This window comes from Malaclemys terrapin, chromosome 5 (genome assembly GCF_027887155.1).
Source record: "Malaclemys terrapin pileata isolate rMalTer1 chromosome 5, rMalTer1.hap1, whole genome shotgun sequence".
NCBI classification, from domain to species: domain Eukaryota; kingdom Metazoa; phylum Chordata; order Testudines; family Emydidae; genus Malaclemys; species Malaclemys terrapin.
Window position 1 is genome coordinate 14,230,518 of NC_071509.1, and position 21,780 is coordinate 14,252,297.

Here is a 21,780-nt window from a genome sequence, read left to right on the forward strand (position 1 = left end):
GGAGCAGGCCTTCTAGGTGTCTTTTGCATATTTGTTTTGTGCTCCAAAAAACAACAACAACAACAAAAGACAGAAAAAGCAGCAGCCGTGCAGCTCATTACTAAGGGGTCTGGCTTTCCTGTGTCTAATATTTTGTTTTCCACAACCAAGCCAGAAAAAGAGGAAACCAAGGGATTTTCCCAAGGTGCACAACGTGAGGCTTGGGCCCAAATCTGGAAAATGAGTCAAGCATTGGGGCAAACGTTAGAATGGAAATGGACTCACTTGCCGTTGTTGAATATGACGGTGCCGTTAGGCCAGCAGTCATGGTTCACCAGGCAGAGATTGGGGAAGACGCCCACACCGACAGCCTGCAGTCCCCTTTGGTCACTCAGGGTGAAGCCATTGCAGTTTATCTACTCCCCAAAACATAGGCAAAAAAAAAAAGGATTAGGGGAGGAGAATAATGGTGAAATCTTGGCCCTATTGAATTCAACGGGTGTTTTGCCATTGACTTAAATGAGCCCCAGATAGCACCCTAGATTTTGGAATATTTCCCACTGATTCTTCATAAAATGTGTATTTTCTGTGCTCCAGGCATAGGGGCGTGGCCTTCAAATTTTGGGAACAAGGGAGAGATACACACAGGGAGTGCTAGAAACAGCATCCTTTAGCCTGGACAAAGCACGAGAAAGTTCACAATGCAGAACTCTAGCAGACAGACTGCATGATCTAGTGAGCAGAGCGGAGCAAATACGGCAAAATACTGTCTGCTAATATTTATTCCCATTTGTAAATACTTTTGCTTTGAGTGTGTTAAAGCCCCTTTTGTGTTCACTTTCTGCAAATATTCCAGCAAACATGTCGCGTGGGAAAAGGGACTTTTAAGCAGTTTGTGCAGAACAGCCACAGGAAGCAAATTCCAAACTTGTGAGAGTACCTGTATCAACCTAATTCTACAGGCCACTCTCACCCAATCTGAGAACACAACAATGTCACTTGACCTCTGTATCCCAATAAAAATAACTCAGTTCGTAATGACTTTTGCCTATCACATCCTGGCAACTCCCAAATGACTGACAAACTGAGAATTATTTGCAGTCATTATTCAGTGACTAATTTCAGTATCAAAAAACATAAGGTGTCCTAAGACAATTCACAGACAGAAAATGAGGGGAAATCCGTCAAATGAACTGTTCACTAGGAAATAATTCACTCAACTACTATCTGTTTTATTTCCTTTCCTGGCCTCCCTGTTCCTATCCTCCAGCCAAGGACAAGCAGAGTGCAGTCTAGCAGTTAGCAGAGGTGAGAGGGAGTCTGGACTCTCTTATTCCTGCCACTGACGCATTGGATGGGTTCCCTCTGCTGGAGCAGCACAGAGGGAGCAGAGACTGGCTGCATCCCCCTAGCTGGGGATTCCCTCAGCAGACTGAGCGTCAGCATAGCCAATTCCTATGCAACCCTCCCATCGGCCCCTGGTGCAGGGAGAAGGAATCACTGGAGCACACCCTGTCCATCTATCCTCAGCTGGCGACGGTTCATAGAATCATAGAATCATAGAATATCAGGGTTGGAAGGGACCTCAAGAGGTCATCTAGTCCAACCCCCTGCTCAAAGCAGGACCAATTCCCAACTAAATCATCCCAGCCAGGGCTTTGTCAAGCCTGACCTTAAAAACCTCCAAGGAAGGAGACTCCACCACCTCCCTAGGTAACGCATTCCAGTGCTTCACCACCTTTGGGACTCTTTATGTTACAGCATCCTCATGTCGACTCTCACCAGTACCAGGGCCAGGCAGAGAATCAGAGCCATAACTGGTTCACTGAGGCCCACAGGCGCCGACTTTCTCATTCCCTTGGGTATGCTCGACCCCTGCTCCGCCCCAGGCCCTGCCCCCACTCCACTCCTTCCCCCAAGGCCCCACCCTGCCCCACCTCTTCCTGTCCCTACCCTACCCCGACCCTGCCTCTTCCTGTCCCTGCTCCGTCCCCACCCCACACCGCCCCTTCCCAGCCCCGCTCTGCCGCCACCCCACCCCCTTCTGCCTCCTCCTTGGAATGAGCCCACCCTTGCTCTGCCCTCTCCCTTCCAGCGCCTCCTGCGCACCGCTGAACAGCTGATCCACAGCAGATGGGAGGCGCTGGGAGGGAGGGGGAGGAGCTGATCGACAGGGCCACCGGTGGGTGCTGAGCACCCACTTTTTTTTTCCATGAGTGCTCCAGCCCCAGAGCACCCACGGAATCAGCGCCTATGCTGAGGCCTTCCTCTCTGCTACACCAAGCAGAGCTCAGTTTACCACTGGGCAAGTCACTTGGACTCTCTGTGCCTCAATTCCCCATTTACTGATGAGGAACTGAGGCAGAGACTAAATGACTTGCCCAAGGTCACACAGGAATTCTGGTATTGGGGGAAACTCCTCACTGTTTCAGAGCGGTAGCCGTGTTAGTCTGTATCTGCAAAAACAACGAGGAGTCCTTGTGGCACCTTAGAGACTAACAAATTTATTTGGGCATAAGCTTTCATGGGCTAAAACCCACTTCATCAGATACATAGAGTGAAAAATACAGTAAGCAGTATATATATCACCGCACATGAAAAGATGGGAGTTGCCTTACCAAGTGGGGGGTCACTGCTAACGAGGCCAATTCAATCAAGGTGGAAGTGGCCTATTCTCAACAGTTGACAAGAAGGGGTGAATGTCAACAGAAGGAAAATTACTTTTTGTAGTGACCCAGCCACTCACAGTCTTTATTCAGGACTAATTTGATGATGTTCAGTTTGCAAATTAATTCCAGTTCTGCAGTTTCTCATTGAAGTCTGTTTTTGAAGTTTTTTTTGTTGAAAAATTGCCACTTTTAAGTCTGTTATTGTGTGTCCAGGGAGATTGACGTGCTCTCCTACTGTTTTTTGCATGTTACAATTTTGATGTCTGATTTGTGTCCATTTATTCTTTTGTGTAGAGACTGTCCGGTTTGGCCAATGTACATGGCAGAGGGGCATTGCTGGCACATGATGGCATATATCACATTGGTAGATGTGCAGGTGAATGAGCCACTGATGGTGTGGCTGATGTGGTTAGGTCCTATGATGGTGTGACTGGAATAGATATGTGGACAGAGTTGGCAATGGAGTTTGTTGCAGGGATTGCTTCCTGGGTTAGTGTCAATCAAAGTGGAAGTGGCCTATTCTCAACAGTTGACAAGAAGGGATGAATGTCAACAGAGGGAAAATTACTTTTTGTAGTGCTAACGAGGCCAATTCAAGGGGGGTGTCCCAAGGGTCGGTCCTGGGGCCGGTTTTGTTTAATATCTTTATTAATGATCTGGAGGATGGTGTGGACTGCATCTCAGACAGTTTGCAGATGACACTAAACTGGGAGGCGTGGTAGATACACTGGAGGGTAGGGATCGGATACCGAGGGACCTAGACAAATTAGAGGATTGGGCCAAAAAAAACCTGATGAGGTTCAACAAGGACAAGTGCAGAGTCCTGCACTTAGGACGGAAGAATCCTATGCACTGCTACAGACTAGGGACCGAATGGCTAGATAGCAGTTCTGCAGAAAAGGACCTAGGGGTCACAGTGGATGAGAAGCTGGATATGAGTCAACAGTGTGCTCTTGTTGCCAAGAAGGCTAACGGCATTTTGGGCTGTATAAGTAGGGGCATTGCCAGCAGATCGAGGAACGTGATCGTTCCCCTTTATTCGACATTGGTGAGGCCTCATCTGGAGTACTGTGTCCAGTTTTGGGTCCCACACTACAAGAAGGATGTGGAAAAATTGGAAAGAGTCTGGCAGAGGGCAACAAAAATGATTAGAGGTCTGGAGCACATGACTTATGAGGAGAGGCTGAGGGAACTGGGATTGTTTAGTCTCCAGAAGAGACGAATGAGGGGGGATTTGATAGCTGCTTTCAACTACCTGAAGGGGGGTTCCAAAGAGGATGGAGCTCAGCTGTTCTCAGTGGTGGCAGATGACAAAACAAGGAGCAATGGTCTCAAGTTGCAGTGGGGGAGGTCTAGGTTGGATATTAGGAAACAATATTTCACAAGGAGAGTGGTGAAGCACTGGAATGTGTTACCTAGGGAGGTGGTGGAATCTCCTTCCTTGGAGGTTTTTAAGGCCCGGCTTGACAAAGCCCTGGCTGGGATGATTTAGTTGGGGATTGGTCCTGCTTTGAGCAGGGGGTTGGACTAGATGACCTCCTGAGGTCCCTTCCAACCCTGATATTCTATGAATCAAAGTGGACTACAAAAAGTAATTTTCCCTCTGTTGACATTCACCCCTTTTTGTCAACTGTTGAGAATAGGCCACTTCCACCTTGATTGAATTGACCTCGTTAGCACTGAACCCCCACTTGGTAAGGCAATTCCCATCTTTTCATGTGCAGTGATATATATACTGCTTACTGTATTTTTCACTCTATGCATCTGATGAACTGGGTTTTAGCCCAAGAAAACGTATGCCCAAATAGATTTGTTAGTCTCTAAGGTGCCACAAGGACTCCTCGTTGTTTTTCCTCACTGTTTGTAAAGGGTCGGGAGAGCCTTAGTGAAAAGTGCAAAATATTTTACTGGGAAGTGTTGTTCTGACCACACCTAACATCTTATGCATATGCATGAGGATTTCAACCCTCTTTTCCTTATCTGTACATCCACACCCTGTGAATACTGGGGTGACCCATTTTACATAGGTTGTTTCTTAGTTCCTCTTATTCTCATAGCAGCTACACACAACATGTACCCTGCAGTCAGGACAGGACATTCCATGATTTTACAATCAGGTGTCTCATGATCTTGGACATCGGCTTGCAGTTTATTGCAATCTAGGTTTCCATAACGTTAACTATTGGCACATCTTTTTCAGTAGTCTTGTGGCCTTACTGACATAGGGTTATTCCTACGTCATCCACTCATGTCAAGTGTTCTTAAGTCTATGGCCTAGTTTGTCTAAGCAAAAATCTGACAGGCCTCAGTCTGTAGGTTTGCATTCCAGCCATGCTTTACTTATGTATCTAATACACACTCATCACTCCTAAATACTTGTCAATCTTATACTTCTATAATCCTGCAACTTAAATCTATTTAGCATACATTGATTATATATGTAACAGCATATGCATTGACCATAATGCCACATGGCACAATGATAAATGGATGATAAAATGAACTAATTGGCTACAGGGGTCAGTGGCAGAAGGCTCATTTTCCGCCTTCTTTGTGAACTCAGCATAGCCCTTGTCCTTGGGCATTAAAAATAGCTCTTGCTTTGTTCTCCCAGGAGGCTGACATACCACTCCAAATATATGAGAGATGTACTGCATGCCAAACTGCTGGCTCTGGGGGGGCCAGAAGTTGAGGAAACTCTCCACATCGGCTCTCAGCTCTTTCTTCTCCTCTTCTCCAAAGTTCTCCACGTGGTTCTGCAAGTCATCGATGGAGACCAAGCAGCCCTCAGTAAGGCCACCTCCCTCTCGCTCTATCCTCCACATGATGCGGGCTGCCAGCCTGGCCAATACAGAAGCGTGTTAGGAAACTCTAGTGTGCTAGTGCAATACACAGACAATCAAACCCAGGCCCAGCAAGGTGGCAGGGACCGAATGGAGGCCATCACACTGCACTAGGGCAAAGCAGGGGTGGGATTTGGCCTTGATGAATTTCTCATCTGGAATTAGTTCAATCAATGGCTCCTGGCTCCCTTTGCAGGTAGCTACCAATACAACTGAACATGCCCTTCAAAGCACTGAAGGAAAACAATGCAGAGTCTTAAAGGAGAAAAGTGACGAGACTTTTCTTTTGTTCGTGTCCTCTCTCTAGTTGTGTAAAGTAAAGCACAAAACTCTTAAACCAGGGAGTTCGGTAATTTTTTTCATTTTTAAAACATGGTATGAAATGTATTAATTTGTGGCTCTAATTACCGTGCTTACCTGGTCAGCTGAGCACCTCACACTCCTTAATGTATACATCCTCCAAGGGCTACTACCCCCATTTTACAAATGGGGAATTGAAATAGACTAAGTGACTTGTCCAAGATCACAGAGAAAGTCCATGGCAGAGCGGGGAATTGAACTTAGGTCTCCAGCCGTCACTCTAACCACTAGTCAATCCTTCCTCTACAGAGTCAGAGCTGAGAAATGGCACCTTCTTGTTCACCACACCCACTCTCCACTCTATGTGTACCTTCTGGAACTCCAGCACCACTCCTGGCAGCATGGAAGGCCTGACAGAGCTCCCACAGCTAGTGGCTGCCTAGTGAACCCCCATGAAGGGGGATCCCCCTGTGGAATGGAGCCATCGAAGGATAATGCACCCTGAGCTCCACGGGCCCCATGGGTGGACGATGTGCACAGTGCAACTGTTAACATGCTAGTTTAAAAGTGGCAATGCTGTTTCCATCCTTCCTCTGCTTGTCCTGCAGGCTGAACACCCACACTGGTGGTTGGCAACACACATTCCAATGCCAGCGCCGTCTGAGTGATTGCTAGCCCCTGGAGCTACGTGTGCCACTAGCTAACAATACCTTTCAGTCTCATGTATCACAAAGGGGTATTTTTATACAGAGGCTATTAATAGCTAGCCTGATAAGTGAAGGAACTCTACAGTGAGGCACAGACTAAACCCAGGGAAAGCAGATGGCAATTCCATGTCCTAGCGAAAGCCAATCTGCCTTTTAACTTCTTATTTTAAGGGGAGATTAACTTGCTTCACTGCAGAAATGTTTGTTATTTTCTGGATGGCGAGAGCTGCCAACTTTGCTGTAGGAAGGAACGGCTTTTAGACATACCTTCCTTAGGGCTACCAGCAGATTCCCCAATTTATTTGGAGTGAGCAAGTGAAAGGCCAAAGCTATTCCCAGCTCTCCTCACCACTCTAAGCTGTCTGTCCCTGCAACTCCAAACATTCAGTAGGTTCCCAAGCAATGAATGGATTTTCCTCTCCCCTGCTGCGTTATTTATACACGTCTGGAAGTGTACACAGCACTGTTCAGTAGGTGATTGGGGTTCGACAAATAGCAGGTGCAACCATTTAATCGACCGGGTGCTAGGATTTGAGGGGCTCCATTTTCTTCGGCAGTGACCGCGGCGGCCGGATCTTCGCCCACCCCGGTCACTGCGGGCATTTAGGCGGAGGGAGCTGGGGCAGTGGAGTGCGGGGAGGGCCGCCTGCAGCAAGGGGGGGGGCGGCACACAGGGGAACTCCCCGCCCCAGCTCACCCTTGCCCCGCCTCCTCCCCGAGCACGCCGTGGCTGCTTCACTGCTCCCGCCTCCCAGGCTTGTGGCGCCTAAGCTGATTGGCGCCGCAAGCCTGGGAGGCGGGAGAAGTGAAGCAGCCACTATGTGCTCGGGGAGGAGGCGGAGCAGAAGGGTGAGCTGGGGCGGGGGGGATGCCATAGGGTGGGGAGCTGCCGTGGGGAGGGCGGCGCCTCAGGGCGGGGGCTCGGGGATGGGGGGGGGCGCAAGGTGGAAGTTTCGCCTAGGGCGCGAAACATCCTTCCATCGGCCCTGCCCAAAGAGCATGTATGGGTACACCAGTGTCACACAATATAAAACAAACACAGAGTGGCATACGGTCAGGGTCAGATGGTACTACAGGTCCATCTCCCCAGAGGCCCTAGGACTCAGAGGCCCCCAAAACCCTTCCAAGCAATGGCAGATCACACGCAGAGTCCAGGGCCCAATAGAACTTCAAGCCACAGTTCCATCGGGGGAGGCCCGACTGCTGGAGAAGAGTGAGGACAGGGATTCAGGTGGGGTCAGGCTGGACTCAGCTGCCCAGTGTTTGAATACAGTGTGCTTCTGTGACAGCCGCCCTCTTGGCCAACACAACAGGGGCCTCCACAGCTACAATCACGAGCTGCTACAGTTTGAGCTAGAGCCCAGTGCCCAAGCTGGGGGCTGTAACAATTCATATCCTCCTCAAATTAGTGGGTTATACTACAGCATTACGTTACCCAAGACACCCTGTAAGACACAGCATGTTTGCGTGCTGAATTCAAACACCTGGGGCAGCAAATGGCAGGTGGGCAGTGCAGGTGGCAGGCCAAGAACTGAGAGTCACAGCAGAGGGAAGGGAGAAAAGGGACTCTCCCCATCCTATCCCTCTGGGTGATGCAGTACACAGAGCATAACCCCTTCCCAGAGTGCCTTCAGAAAACCCTTCTGTCTCCTTTCCCTGGAGGCCCTCGCCTGCTGGCTGACACACTGTGTGCAGTCAGTACAGCAATGCAAAGCACACTCAGCCATGTGCAGCTCTGATGGCTCAGCTCCTTCTAGGGACGAGTGAGGAAATGGTTTGAGAGGGGAAGGAGCCTGACTCTTTCTTTGTGTTGCATTCTCCTCCACTGTGTATTGTAGATGGACCGTTAGCCGCCCATGATCCTCACCATGCTGAATGCCACCGCCATTCAGACCTTCCCAGAGACAGCAGGGATGGAGACTATAAGTCTCCTGGGGCAGGGACAGTCTATGTTTGTACAGCACCCAGCACAATGGGGTTCTGGTCCAGGATGAGGGCTTCTGGGCGCTAGCACAATACAAATAATAAATAATAATAACTCTGATCTGCCTGCTCCAAAAAGCACAGGCCCCTACCACTTGAACTAAGAGGGAATCCCCTATTGCTCTTTCCAGTGTAGAATCTAAGACACACAAGTGAGCAGTTCTGATTCCATACACTAGAGCAGTGGTCACCAACCGGTCGATCGCGATCGACTGGGTCAATCCTAGAGACTCTCCCATTTGATCGTGATCTCCGGTGGTGCAGCGGGGCTGACCACTGCCACTAAGGCAGGCTCCCTGCCTGCCCCGGCCCCACACCGCTCCCGGAAGTGGCCAGCATGCCCCCGCAGCCCCGGGGGGCAGAGGGGTAGGGGTCTCCATGCGCTGTCCTGCCTGCAAGCACTGCCCCCACAGCTCCCATTGGCTGGGAACGGGGAACTGTGACGTTGGCCCCTTACGGGAGCAGCATGGGGCCAAGGCAGGCAGGGACACTGCCTTAGCCTTGCTGCACTACCACCCGGGAGCTGCCCAACCCCCAGCCCTGAGCCCCCTCTCGGAGCCAGCACCCCATACCCCCTCCTGCACCCCAAACCCCCTCCAGCACCCCAAAGCCCTGCCCCAGCCCTGAGCCCCCTCCCAAAGCCAGCACCCCAAACCCCTTCTTGCACCCGAATCCCCTGCCCTAGCCCTAACCCCCTCCCAGAGCCCACACCCTGTACCCCATCCTGACCAGAGGCCACTCCTGCACCCAAACTCCCTCCCACAGTTTGCACCCCTTACCCCCTCCTGCACCTCAACCCCCTGCTCCAGGCTCTGCCCTGAGCCCCCTCCCACACTGCGAACCCCTTGGCCCCTGCCCAGAGCCCACATCCCCTTTGGAATTCCAAACCCCTGCCCCAGCCCGGTGAAAATGAGTGAGGGTGGGGGAGAGTGAGACACGCCGGGGGGGGGTGGAGTGAATGGGGTGGTGCTTTGGGGAAGGGACGGGGCCTTGGGGAAGGGGCAGGGTAGATCCTGGTTTGCCCTTAAATTCAAAAAGCGATCTTGTGCGTAAAAAGGTTGGAGACCACTGCACTCCCACTTTTTTCCTACCTTAAGGGAAAGCAACAGGTAGGGAGGGGTGGAGAAGAGTGAGCACAGAAGAGAAGCTCCCCCTCAAGCCTACATTTTTCAGGCCTACTCAGGAACCAGACCAAAATCATCACCCTTGCCCTCTCACCTGATGTTTTCATTGGGCGCTTTCCCATGCGCCTTGATGGCAGAGCATTCATGTTTGTGGTTCAGCCAGGCGTCCTTCTGGCAGGTTCGATCACAGTAGTGGGCAAACTTACACTGACCACAGCGGTGGAGCTTCTCCTGCCTTTTAAAGCAGGTGTGGCATACCAGATGAGTAAGGCTAAAAAGACAAAAGGAGAGGGCAGTCAGCATCCAGGAAAAGTTCATCGGATCCCGATCCAAACTTCCCAGCTGGCCCCAGGCTCCATGGAGATGTTCCCAGGGAGGATAGCCTAGGTCCCAGCTGTGACGTTGCATTCCATATGTTTTATGGAAATATGCTTATGAGTGTGAATATGAGGTAACTGGAATATCCTTTATCCAAAAGGTCTCTTGTAAGAGCTCATTACAAAGCTTATAACCTACTGAATATATTCATCCTATTTGTATGAATATATCATTCTTGTATCTGAAACTTTGAATATGAAGTATAACTCTGAGGTCCTATTGTAATTATGCAAAGTGTGGGCCATTAATGGTGGTTTAGAATCTTGATGGCTCATATTGACTAGAACAATTGGTTATAAATGGTTTATTTACCTGCAAGTCTTCCTGTGTATTTGTGGGCCAGCCCAGGGGTAATGAAGAATGAGGTCTTACAGTGGCATCTGACCATTTAGAAGGAGGGGTGGGGACCCAGAGAGACAAAAGATTCCTGCCTTGTGCCAAAACTATAAAAGGGGGTGGAGCAGGACAAAGAGTCCCAGTCATGAGAATATCGCTGTTTACCACCTAAGATGTCTGCTGGAACTAACAAGGACTGTACCGGGGAAAGGATTGGGCCCAGACTAGGAAGGAGTCTAGTCTGTGAAAGAAGCTTATTGGAACATCTCTGGGGGTGAGATATTACGTGCAATCAGTTTTTTAATGTATTAGGCTTAGACTTGCATGTTTTGTTTTATTTTGCTTAGTGACTTACTTTGTTCTGTCTGTTATTACTTGAAACCACTTAAATCCTACTTTTTATACTTAATAAAATCACTTTTGTTTATTAATATACCCAGAGTAAGTGATTAATACCTGGGGGAGCAAACAGCTGTGCATATCTCTCTATCAGTGTTATAGAGGGCAGACGATTTATGAGTTTACCCTGTATAAGCTTTATACAGAGTAAAACGGATTTATTTGGGTTTTTGGATCGCATTGGGGGTTGGGTGTCTGGGTGCTAGAGACAGGTAACCTGCTGAGCTGTTTTTAGTTAAAGTCTGCAGCTTTGGGGGCGTGGCCCGGACTCTGGGTCTGTGTTGCAGCAGGCTAGCGTGTCTGGCTCAACAAAGCAGGGTTCTGGAGTCCCAAACTGGCAGGGAAAACAGGCTCAGAGGTAATTTCAGCACATCAGGTGACAGTCCCAAGAGCGTCTCTGTGACCGAACCCATCACACCAACCCCATGAGGTCATCACACCCAATAAACTGAATAATACTGAGCAATATATTCCACATGCCTATCGGGAAGGAAGGATAAACATTTCAAGCAAAGTGCAGTTAATATCAATGTCTTTGCCAAGTGCTGTTGCCTCTTTCCTGGGCTATAAGTATGAAAGAGCTTTTTTGTTTAAAAGAGGGAACAAATGGATGCATTCCCCAGTCCGCCAAGCTTCCTGTCTCCAGCATATGCACTCCTGGTTCATATCATCATTGCTAAAGGGACACCGTTTTCCCGGTAGGCCCTTGTTAAAACATTAGCTGCCTGTCCACTGAGAATTTGCCCTAAAAATTCATTTAGTGAGTATTTAGAGGGGTAGCCGTGTTCGTCTGTATCAGCAAAAACAACGAGGAGTCCTTGTGGCTTTATAGCCCACGAAAGCTTATGCCCAAATAAACGTATTAGTCTCTAAGATGCCACAAGGACTCCTCATCGTTTTAGTGAGTCCATCACTCAGCAGAACCAGAAAAAAACTGCCACAGTCAGTGCAGAGGACCTGATCCTGACCTCTTTACACTGGTGTAACTCGAGGGTAACTCCTCTGAATTCAACAGATTACACTGAGCTCAAACCTGCGTGAGAGCCCAGCTGCCAAGCTCTCTGTGGCTCCACGGGGGACATTTCTCACAGGCGAGAGAGAAGCACTAATTTTCACCCCCCCCCCCATGCAATGGCAGGGGTGGGACAGGCAGGCCTAAATCCCTCAGTGCACTGGGAGCAAAGAGGAGTGGGAGGAGGGAGGCAAGAACTCCCCCCTCACCCTCTCCCACGCAGGGGCAGTGCCACCCGGGGGGGGAGGGGCAAGTGGGGCAATTTGCCCCAGACCCCGGACCCCACAGGGGCCCCCACGAAAATATAGTATTCTACAGTATTGCAACTTTTTTTTATGGAAGGGGCCCCCGAAATTGCTTTGCCCCAGGCCCCCTGAATCTTCTGGGCAGCCCTGCGCAGGGGCGGCTCTAGCTTTTTTGCCACCCCAAGCACGGTAGGCAGGCCGCCTTCGGCGGCTTGCCTGAGGGAGGCCCCGGGTCCTGCGGATTCAGCGGCATGCCTGCGGGAGATCTGCCCATCCCGCGGCTTCGGCGTACCCACCGCCGAATTGCCACCGAATCCGCGGGACCGGCGGACCTCCCGCAGGCATGCCGCTGAAGGCTGCCTGACTGCCACCCTCACAGGGACCAGTAGGGCGCCCCCCGCAGTTTGCCGCCCCAAGCATGCGTTTGGAGCGCTGGTGCCTGGAGCCGCCGCTGCTCCCACGAAGCAGGTAAAGACACTCACACACTCACCAATGTTCCTGAATTTTTTTTCCCTGTTTGTCGAATGAATAGCTGCCAAGCTGAGGTTTAAAACCTAGGAGTGCTGCCCCAGCCAGTCCCCCCGCCCCCATACTTATTTTCTCTCCCTTATTCCTTCTCCTTCCTCCCTCTCCACTGACTCACCCTCCCTCAGCCATGAATTCATGAGAGTGATTACTATGATTCTTCACATCTCCCATAAAGGACTGCTGCTAGCAAATCCATCTTGACAGACAGGAGTGCTTGCTTTGTCCACTGGGACATTTCTGTCACCTTCACACACCCCAGCAATACACATCATGGAGCTCTCTGGCTTGCTCTCCACAAGATGGCCCCCAAAGGCCCCAGCCAGAGCTGTTCCATCTTCCACATTACTTGGGAAGGTCCTGATTTTGGGCACCCTCTTGGGGATACCAGTTTCTATCTCCCATTTTCATTGAGAGTTTAGGGTTTCCACCTCCAGTGCTTAATTTATAATGAAAGAGGTGCCAGGGCTCGCACAATTTTTTTACTTTCATAACTGACTATGAAGTGCCAAGCCTAGAGGTCACCTCTGAGGTACAAAAAAGGGGACATCTGGAGTGACCCTGGGACCATAAAACAGGACAGTGTTTACTGAGCACCCTTACAGATTTCTGAGGAGAGCTACCTCAAAAAAGGGGACAATTCTGGGAAAAACCAGTACAGGTAGCAACTCTACTGGAAGGGCTGAGAAGCTCTGTGTGTGTGGGAGTGACAAACAGACACGTAGGATTTCTCCGGGACATAACCACAAAGAACTTGCTGAGGGCATAAACCACCCATAACCTACCCACCACCATAGAGACATGGCAAGAGCACTGGATAGCAATAAATCACCTGGAGATATTTGTAACCAGACGGCTAGTGTTGATATGCGTCACTGCCTTCTAATGGATGGTTATAGCTCTGCTTCACCTGTTAGGTATGTAAACTGTCTCACAGAAATCAAAGGGGCCACTCATATGCTTAAAGTTAGCTCATGTATCTTGCTGAATCGGGGCCTGTCCGAGTAAAGTGCACACTCTTAGGACAATCCAGGGGAACGGTACTGCTTGTTATCATACGACTGAGTACCATTGTTTACAAAGCATTTACCATGTTCTCTCTGCAACTAATCCTTGTCACAATTGTAGCTCCCTCCATCTACCTGGCTCCTGTTTACCGCATGATTTTACTTTCCTCCAAGAGCCTGTCTAACTCCCGGAAAAACAGGTTTGTGACTATTAGAGTGCATTGCAGACATGATCCTCTATATAAAGAAATATTAGGAGCCGGAAAGTTTCCAGAACACAGGTCGGATTGGGAAATAAGGAAAATGTCATAGAAACCTTATCGACTGTTCCACCTGAAACATAGCATATAACTTATGGTGTGGGAATAGGAAAAACAAATGCACTTTTTAAATCCAGATCACCCTGCGTCTGGCAGGATTTTACAACATTAAAGCAGTAATTAAAAAAAAAGTCTGTAGGTAAAGTGGGTCCGGCACCAAGTGGGTAAAACAGGAATGTCCTCTCTGCCATGATGCTGACAATACGTAGAAATAGACATTGAACACAAGCTGAGGGACAGCTGGAGGAAGGATCCAGTGGTTCAGGTCCTAGCCTGGGACTTTAGAGACATGGGTTCATTTCTCTGTCCTGCCACCGACCCCCTGCATTACCCTGGGTAAATCATCTAGGGTACATCTACGCTGCAGCCGGGTGCGTGATGTGCAGTTACCTGCGCTAGCTTTCATCTCGCTAGCTTGCTAAAAACAGCAGTGAGGATGGTGCAGCGTGAGCTGCACAAGGGAATACATGCCTGGAGAGGGAGGGGGAGCAGTTCACACTGCTGTGTCCTCACTGCTACTTTCAGTGAGCTACTAGATTAAAGAAGTTTGGGTACCTGTATCCAAGTTGCTATTCACTGCCCTGGCTGCAGTGTAGACGTACCCTAAGGAGAGGTCTACATTGTAATCAGAGCATGCATAGACATGCCTGAGCTAGTTTTGATCTAGCTAGCCAAATAACAATAGTAGGGAAGCTGCGGGTGTAGTGCCCTAGATCAAAGGGGTGTTGTGAGGATAAATAAAGATATTAACGGGTGTGAGGTGCTCTCATTCTACCACAGATAGTTTGGTTCATACACAGGGGAGTTTGGAACCTAAACTGACTCCTGTACAAGGGAATCCCCAAGTGTCCCATCTTTAATACATCGGGCTGCTTTCCAGTGGTTCATACCCATCATTGATTTAGGTCTTTGATTTTAGACCGGGGATATTGCCCTGATTACAACCACAAGTGTAGCCGTACCTCTATTTGCACAGATGAGATTACTCCTGCTCAAAACCGGAGTAAGCTCTACTAGTGCAAATAGCAGCCTTGTCTGTCTACACTGGGGCTTAAACTAGCATTTGATTCATTACTAACCCCCTGTTTTGGTCATTAATACTGGTGTCCTGGCTACATTTGGCTACTATTACTGTGTCCAACTAAAATCTACCTGCGTTCAGGAGTTTCGCACTTTCATAGAATTCGTCTGTATTCTCTGCCCTCAGCTGTTGTTTAGTGTTGCCTATACACTGTTAAACAGCTGTCACATTCCATCCCAAAGGCTGGTAGCAGGTACTTCAATGGCTGGCAACTAATGACTGAAATCTATGCAGCCGCCAGTCTAGAAAAGGCTTCACTGCACTGGTGACGTGGTGCTGTTTAAAAAACTGATAATATGAAGAAAGTCAATTAAGCAAGTTCCACCAACACAGATTTTTTTTCATCCCCAAATGCTTTACACATTTTATGCACTAGGGGCCTAATCCTTCAAACTCATATTCATGTTATGATTAATGAACTTGTCTCCATTATTACTTTTTTGTGTAGTGCACCTTTAAACAGAGAGAAGACGCCCCTCCACATCCACACAGCTGCAGGGGTAGCTGCCATTGGGCCTTCAGATGCAGCCTGCTCCAGAGGAAACACTCTCTGTGCTCTCCCATGAAGTCTTTAATTTTGTTGTCTCTTGTTTTATTTATTCTCTTAATGCAAAATAAAGATCATTCAGATGGAAAGTGTGTGGTTGGTCTTTGTGTATGGAAAACTATAACACATGGAAATGGTCTTTAATCCCCATAATTGACTCCAGCTGGACTATTTGCATGAGGCAGTACTGTCATCCTGTCTGGCGTGGTTCACAACTGTGAGTGCCTACCTCCGGGCAGACTGTCAGAAAACAGGGCAGACACCCCAAGCTGGGGATATGTTCTATAATTAGATTTCCCCAAGCCAGTAACAAATGTGAACCCTTGGATCACTGTACCAGTCTTACCAGGGAGTTACAGACAGTTCCTTTAGACTCTCCAGTATATCTTGCCAACCAGACAAACTGGACTTTGTGATAAAAGGTCACTTACACCAAAAATCACACCACATCGGGATGCTCCCAGTCCCAAGAGACGGTCACTAACACTAGATCAATTGGTACTCCAGATCTTACACCAAAGACAACGCTGGCAGCCAATTCTATAGTAAACTAACTAAGGGTTTATTAGCTAAGGAAGTGAGTATTATTGAGAGGTTAAAGCAGGTAAACTATATGCACAGGTGAGTCATGGTTTGTAATTTCAAATGGTGGCAGTGATGTAATAAACTGCCAGTTTCCCAAATGGCTTTCAGAGTACCCAGATTATCTGTTGGGATCTCCGCTTTGCATATGGTACATTTATCTATAAGAGTCCAAACAGTCCAGAGATCCTGCCTTGAATCCATACTTATAGTGTCTTCTCACAGAAAACAAGCTGGCAGGGTCACTACCCACATGGGCTTTTCCTTTGATGACAGAGAGTGAGGAACTCATTGAGGCCTGGTCCACACTAACCCCCCACTTCGAACTAAGGTACGCAAATTCAGCTACGTTAATAACGTAGCTGAATTCGAAGTACTTAGTTCGAACTTACCGCGGGTCCAGACACGGCAGGCAGGCTCCCTGTCGATGCCGGGTACTCCTCTCGCCGAGCTGGAGTATCGGCGTCGACAGCGAGAACTTCCGGGATCGATTTATCGCATCTAGACAAGACGCGATAAATCGATCCCAGAAGATCGATTGCTTACCGCCGGACCTGAAGGTAAGTGTAGACCTACCCTCAGAGTGTTTGACCTCCGATTATTACACACAATGACCTCTTGCTTTGAAATTAGCACTTTTCTGTTAAATTTCTTCATTTGCATTCCACAAGGCCTCTTCCTGTTTGATGGGTTATTTAGTTATGGGATATGAACAATGTAAATGTTTGCTATTAGAGTATAACAGGATACAGATAAGTGAAAATAATGCACCTAGTTTTCATGAAGTTTAAACACCAAATGCACTCTTCTACATTTAACAATTACTTTGATCTATACTAATACACAAGTGAATTAACCAGGGGCTTCAGCATGAGCTGGCACCTGGTCCGCCAGCATCACAAGTACCACTCAGGGTAAAGATTTGCAGGATCAGGTCCTATATACGCAATGATTGAAATGTTGCCTCATACTGACTTGACTGTGCTCCCAATGAAATCACTGGAAGTTTGTCCATTGGTTCAATGGCAGCAAGATCAGGCCCTAAAAAAGGAGCTAACTTAGTTTTCTCCTGAATAAAACCATATATACACATAGGAATCACTGAAGTGCAGTAGGGTGACCAGATGTCCCGATTTTAAAGGGACAGTCCCAATTTTGGGGTCTTTTCCTTATATAGGCTCCTATTACCCCCCCACACCCCTGTCCCGATTTTTCACATTTGCTGTCTGGTAACCCTAAAGTGCAGCCACCTCTGGGATCCAATGTGTTAGCTGTCTAACAGTATACAAGCAACATTAAACCATAGCTGAGGCCAGGAAATAAAGAAGACTTCTGAAAAATTGCAAAATTACTGAACACAGGTAGGATTTTAGATGGCAGATTGTAATATTAGCCAAAAGCCACCAGGAGACTAGCATTAACAGCCATCATAGGATGTTAGTAATGAATCAAGTGCACTTTGGAAAATTCAAAGGTTAGCAATTTAGAACTTGTCACTGACGTCTTCATATGCTCATCACCAGCCTATTAAACCTAAAAGGTAACGAGTAACCTCTCTAGCTTATGTGCCTCACATTTCAAGAGGAGTTTATACCCTTGTGTTATACCCTTGTGTTTGCTCTTTAGAACACCTTCCTCTTTCATGCCGACTGGCTGGCGATGGCAGGTTTCTCAGAAGAATCAGCTGTCCCCAGAAAGTTCATTTGAAATGCGAAGGACATTTATATCCAGAGGACACAACAGGTGCAACCAGCTGGCTCCGTAGTTTACTAGCTTACCGTTTACACTTCAAAGGGTGAGATTTAGACTTTCCTCTCTGAACACATAAAGGCTTCATTTGTGGCTCTCATAAAACACATGGGAAGTGCCAATAGCACAATAGGTCAAGGGTCTGTTTAACCTGCCATCCTTTCTTTGATAGTGCCCAATGTCAGATACTTCAGAGGGAGGCAGATGCCCACCCATCATGCACCTAACTCTACAGCTTTCATCCCTATAGCTGCCTCTCCTGGTCACTTGCTCTGTTTGGAAAAAAGGGGAAGCCATTTCTCTCCTCTGCCGTAAGCCCCAGAACCTTCAGGACCCTTCCAGCCCAGTCTCCGATACAGAGTTATACCACGAATGAACTGGAAACTGAGGATATGTCTATGTGCACAGGCTAGCCTGCCTGAGCTAGCTTGAATCCGGTTAGCACTGGTAACAAAGGCAGTGAATACAGCACAGCCTAGGCTAACAAACTGAGTATGTCCTGACGGGCCACATCGGGCTTGTTCTCCTCACACGGAGCCTACTTCAATGCTGTTGTTGAACCAGCTGGGTTCAAACTAGTTCAGGTAGGCTAGCCTGTGCACAGCTTTTGCTGTGGAAACACACCCTTAACAGTGGTAGGCGGGTATAAATAAGTCTAAGCATGTCTTATTGAGTACAAGAGAATCCAAATAAACGTAACAATATCAAACCTACCAGCCAAAGGCCACAAGCAATGCATTATTGTGCTAGGCAGGCACTGTGATGCACCTAGAAGGGAGAATCCTTGCTCCAAAGAACTCACAATCTAAATAGACAGGACAGGCAAAGGAAGCATTATTTATTAGCCCTGCCATGAGTGCCGGGGACTGGACTAGATGACCTCTCCAGGTCCCTTCCAGTCCTATGATTATCACCCACCTTTTGCAAATGGGAAACTGGGGCTGAGAGAAACTATGCATGGGAGGTCTGTGCCAGAGCTGGGACTTCAACCCAGAGCTTTCGAGGCCTCATCCAGTGCCTTAACCACACAGCCATCCTTCCTCTCTACTTACAATGGAAAGGCCAGCACAGCTCTAATTCGTCTAGCATTGCCAGGTGCTGCTAACAACATATGCCTTGCTCCCTCCACTCTAGGTTTTGCAACACAAACAGAGCTTTATTAAGCGACAATTGCAAACAAGATTATAGGCAGAGTGTAAAGTCCCACGTTAAACAGTGGCTTGTAGGATGACAATGATCAGGCATGCTGGAATGCCAACAGTAGACAGGCTGGCCAGCAGGTGCTGTGCTAATAGCAGGAGCAGTGGCCTGCTCTCTTGAGTCAAATGGCAGAACTGGGTGCTGGTCAGAAATGCAAGACTGTGTTCTATCAGCTGTCAAGTCATGGGGGCAGAAAGGTGCAGCAGAGATTACGCTCCTTGTAAGGCAGCAAAGAGCCACAGGACTGATAAAAACACACAAGAGTACTGCACTGGGAAGCAAGGAGAGAGATAATGCCTGGGAATGGAGGGGTCCTCTCCACCGTCATTAAGGGGCGCCTTCTTGCTGCACACATGTAGACAGCAGCTGAAAAGGGTTTGTAAAAAATGTACCCGTTAAAGCAAAGGAGGATGTGTCACAGAAGAACCACTGACCTTGGGCTGTTGGTTTTTTTCCCCCCCATGAGAGCAGGAAGAAAGTAAAGGTTTTGATCTCACATTAATAGTATCTCTGTGTAGAAGGATTCCAAAGCAAAACTGACATGCAGCATGTATAGGGAGCATTTCACGCATCTCTGAAAAGCAGCCACCTCTGGGGAGGAGCACAGCAACCTTTTAAACAATGCATAACAAAACCACATGAGGTTTTAAAGACAGGAAGTGAAGCAGCAGCCCAGGTCTTATGGAAAATACAAGAGGAATTTTGAACTCATGTGGCTCTATTATCCTTTATTTATACAAACCTAGTTAACTCATTGGGAGCAGTCACATGTATGTAGCTGAGGGCTGAACTTTACTAATATGCTTTAAGGACCCAATGTCAGCCACCGGAGCAACAACTACTTAAAGTGAGCCACTTAGACCTCTCATCTGAATTTACACAAACTGCTTAATCCTCTGTGGCTTGGTTCAGCTCCCCTTCTGTAAAATGGGGATAATAACCCTTCCTTTTTCCGCCAGGTCTATTTAGCTTGTAAACTCTTTGGAGCAGTGAAGAAGTATCACTTACTATGTGTCTGCCCATCACCTCACAATGGAGCTCTGGGTTCAGCTGGGACCTCTAAGCAGTACTGTAATACAAATAACAAGGGGGTGAACTGCTCGCCAGCTAGGATTAGGTATAATATAGCACAGTTTGGTGCATCATACAGAGGCAGAAGGAGATCCCCAATGCTCTGAAATACTTTTAGAAACAGCATACCAGACTAGATGGCCTGTTGTTCTGTTGATAGAAGGTCGGGAAGGAAAAGGTCTGTTAGGATAGGAAATCTATCCCATTGCAAACATAACATCTAGTCCCTTGCACGGTAAGCTATTCTGTCCAGATAACATTTTTGAGGGGAGGGGGCAATGTTGGAATTATTTATAGAACTGATTTTTTTAAACTGTATTATTTCAAAACCTGCAAGGCTTTGAAACAGCTGCCCCGGGAGTCTGACTATAAATAGTGTATAGTGGATTACTATGCTCTGCTTACACTGAAAACAACTTGGGGGGTGGGGTCCCAATAACAATTGACATTTTCCAAGGATCATTTTTCAAAAAATAAAAAAGGGGTTGTGGGGGAGGGGAGGAAGAGAAAATGGAAAGTTTCTTTTAACAGGACTTTCACTAGCAATTCACACCCCGAGTCACGGGCCTTACCTGGAAGATGACATGGTGGCAAAACAGGTAGCCTGTTTGCACTAGTACAGAGCACCCCCACAGTCACTAGCACAGGGAGCGCTGAACTGGTAGCAGCAAGGGTAGGAAACGTTAAGAAAAATAATCTAGTGTAGACACAGACTTTTATACCGATGCCTTCCACACTGCTTCCACACGTAGGCCTGCAAAGCTCCGTAGATTGGTCCCAGTCCCTAGCTGGCGTTCATAGACATAGGTTATGGCAAGTTACACCACGTGGGGATGTGGCTTGCTGTGGTCAGTAGTTAGAGCGATGTAGAATACGTGGAGCACTGATAGGATAATACCTACCTCGACAGGGCACTGTGCGGATTAATGAGGGCTTGTGAAGCTCTTTGAGATCCTTAGCTGCATGACACCAAGCAGCCTGTTCATGTCAAAGAAAAGAATCTAAGGGCCTGACCTCAGCTGGTGTAAAATGGAGTAGCTCCATTGTAGTCAAAGGGGCTCATCACAGAGATAAGGATCTGTACGCAAAGATCTGACTGAAGAAGGTCTAGGTCTTTAACATGAGCATAACTGGCTCCCAAGAACAGTTCTCCAAGAACGGTGTATAATCATAACAATCCATTTCTAGATGAGTCTGCAAGGCAGCTACAATCTTTAAGACTAGTCTCAATGGGCTGTGTCCCTTTACTATGAACATATTTAAAAGAAAAAAATACCCTAACTAAATAAAACCATTTGATTTTAAAGATAGGGTTAGAACATTCTGTGCATGCTACTGCTGTCTCTGCCTGAGACAAAACATTCTTCCGGAGGTATTTTAATTCACCTGCTGCTCATTTAAAAAAAAAAAAAGTTCATTAAAGGGATCCTTGAGACCCAGCCTAGTTCAGCTTGGGCCAGAATGATTAACTGGCATCAAACGACCATGCTTAGGAACAAATCACTATAAAATCACCTCTTAGTCCTGATCTTGCTTCCATTTTTCCACTGAGTTCAATAGGAACTGCCAGGTACTGCCACCCCTACTCTTAGTGAGTACTACCTGTTTCACAAATAGATCCATTGATTCCAGTGGGACTAACTGCAGAGTAAGTTACTCAATGGGCCTGGCCCAAGGCCCACTGAAGTCAATGGAAAGACCCCTGTTGACTTTGATGGGATCT

General features: G+C 47.8%; 1 protein-coding gene across 3 annotated transcripts in view; it reads right to left on the reverse strand.

Annotated features, from left to right (window-relative positions):
- SMYD1 (SET and MYND domain containing 1) overlaps positions 1-21,780 on the reverse strand; it is a 55,205-nt gene that overhangs the window by 29,964 nt on the left and 3,461 nt on the right. For all 3 annotated transcript variants that reach the window (XM_054030312.1, XM_054030311.1, XM_054030313.1), the window contains exons 2-4: positions 9,700-9,876; positions 5,276-5,489; positions 265-395 (exon numbers count right to left, since the gene is read on the reverse strand). In XM_054030312.1, the coding sequence (XP_053886287.1) occupies positions 265-395; positions 5,276-5,489; positions 9,700-9,876 (522 nt within the window). The remainder of the gene's footprint in view (positions 1-264; positions 396-5,275; positions 5,490-9,699; positions 9,877-21,780) is intronic.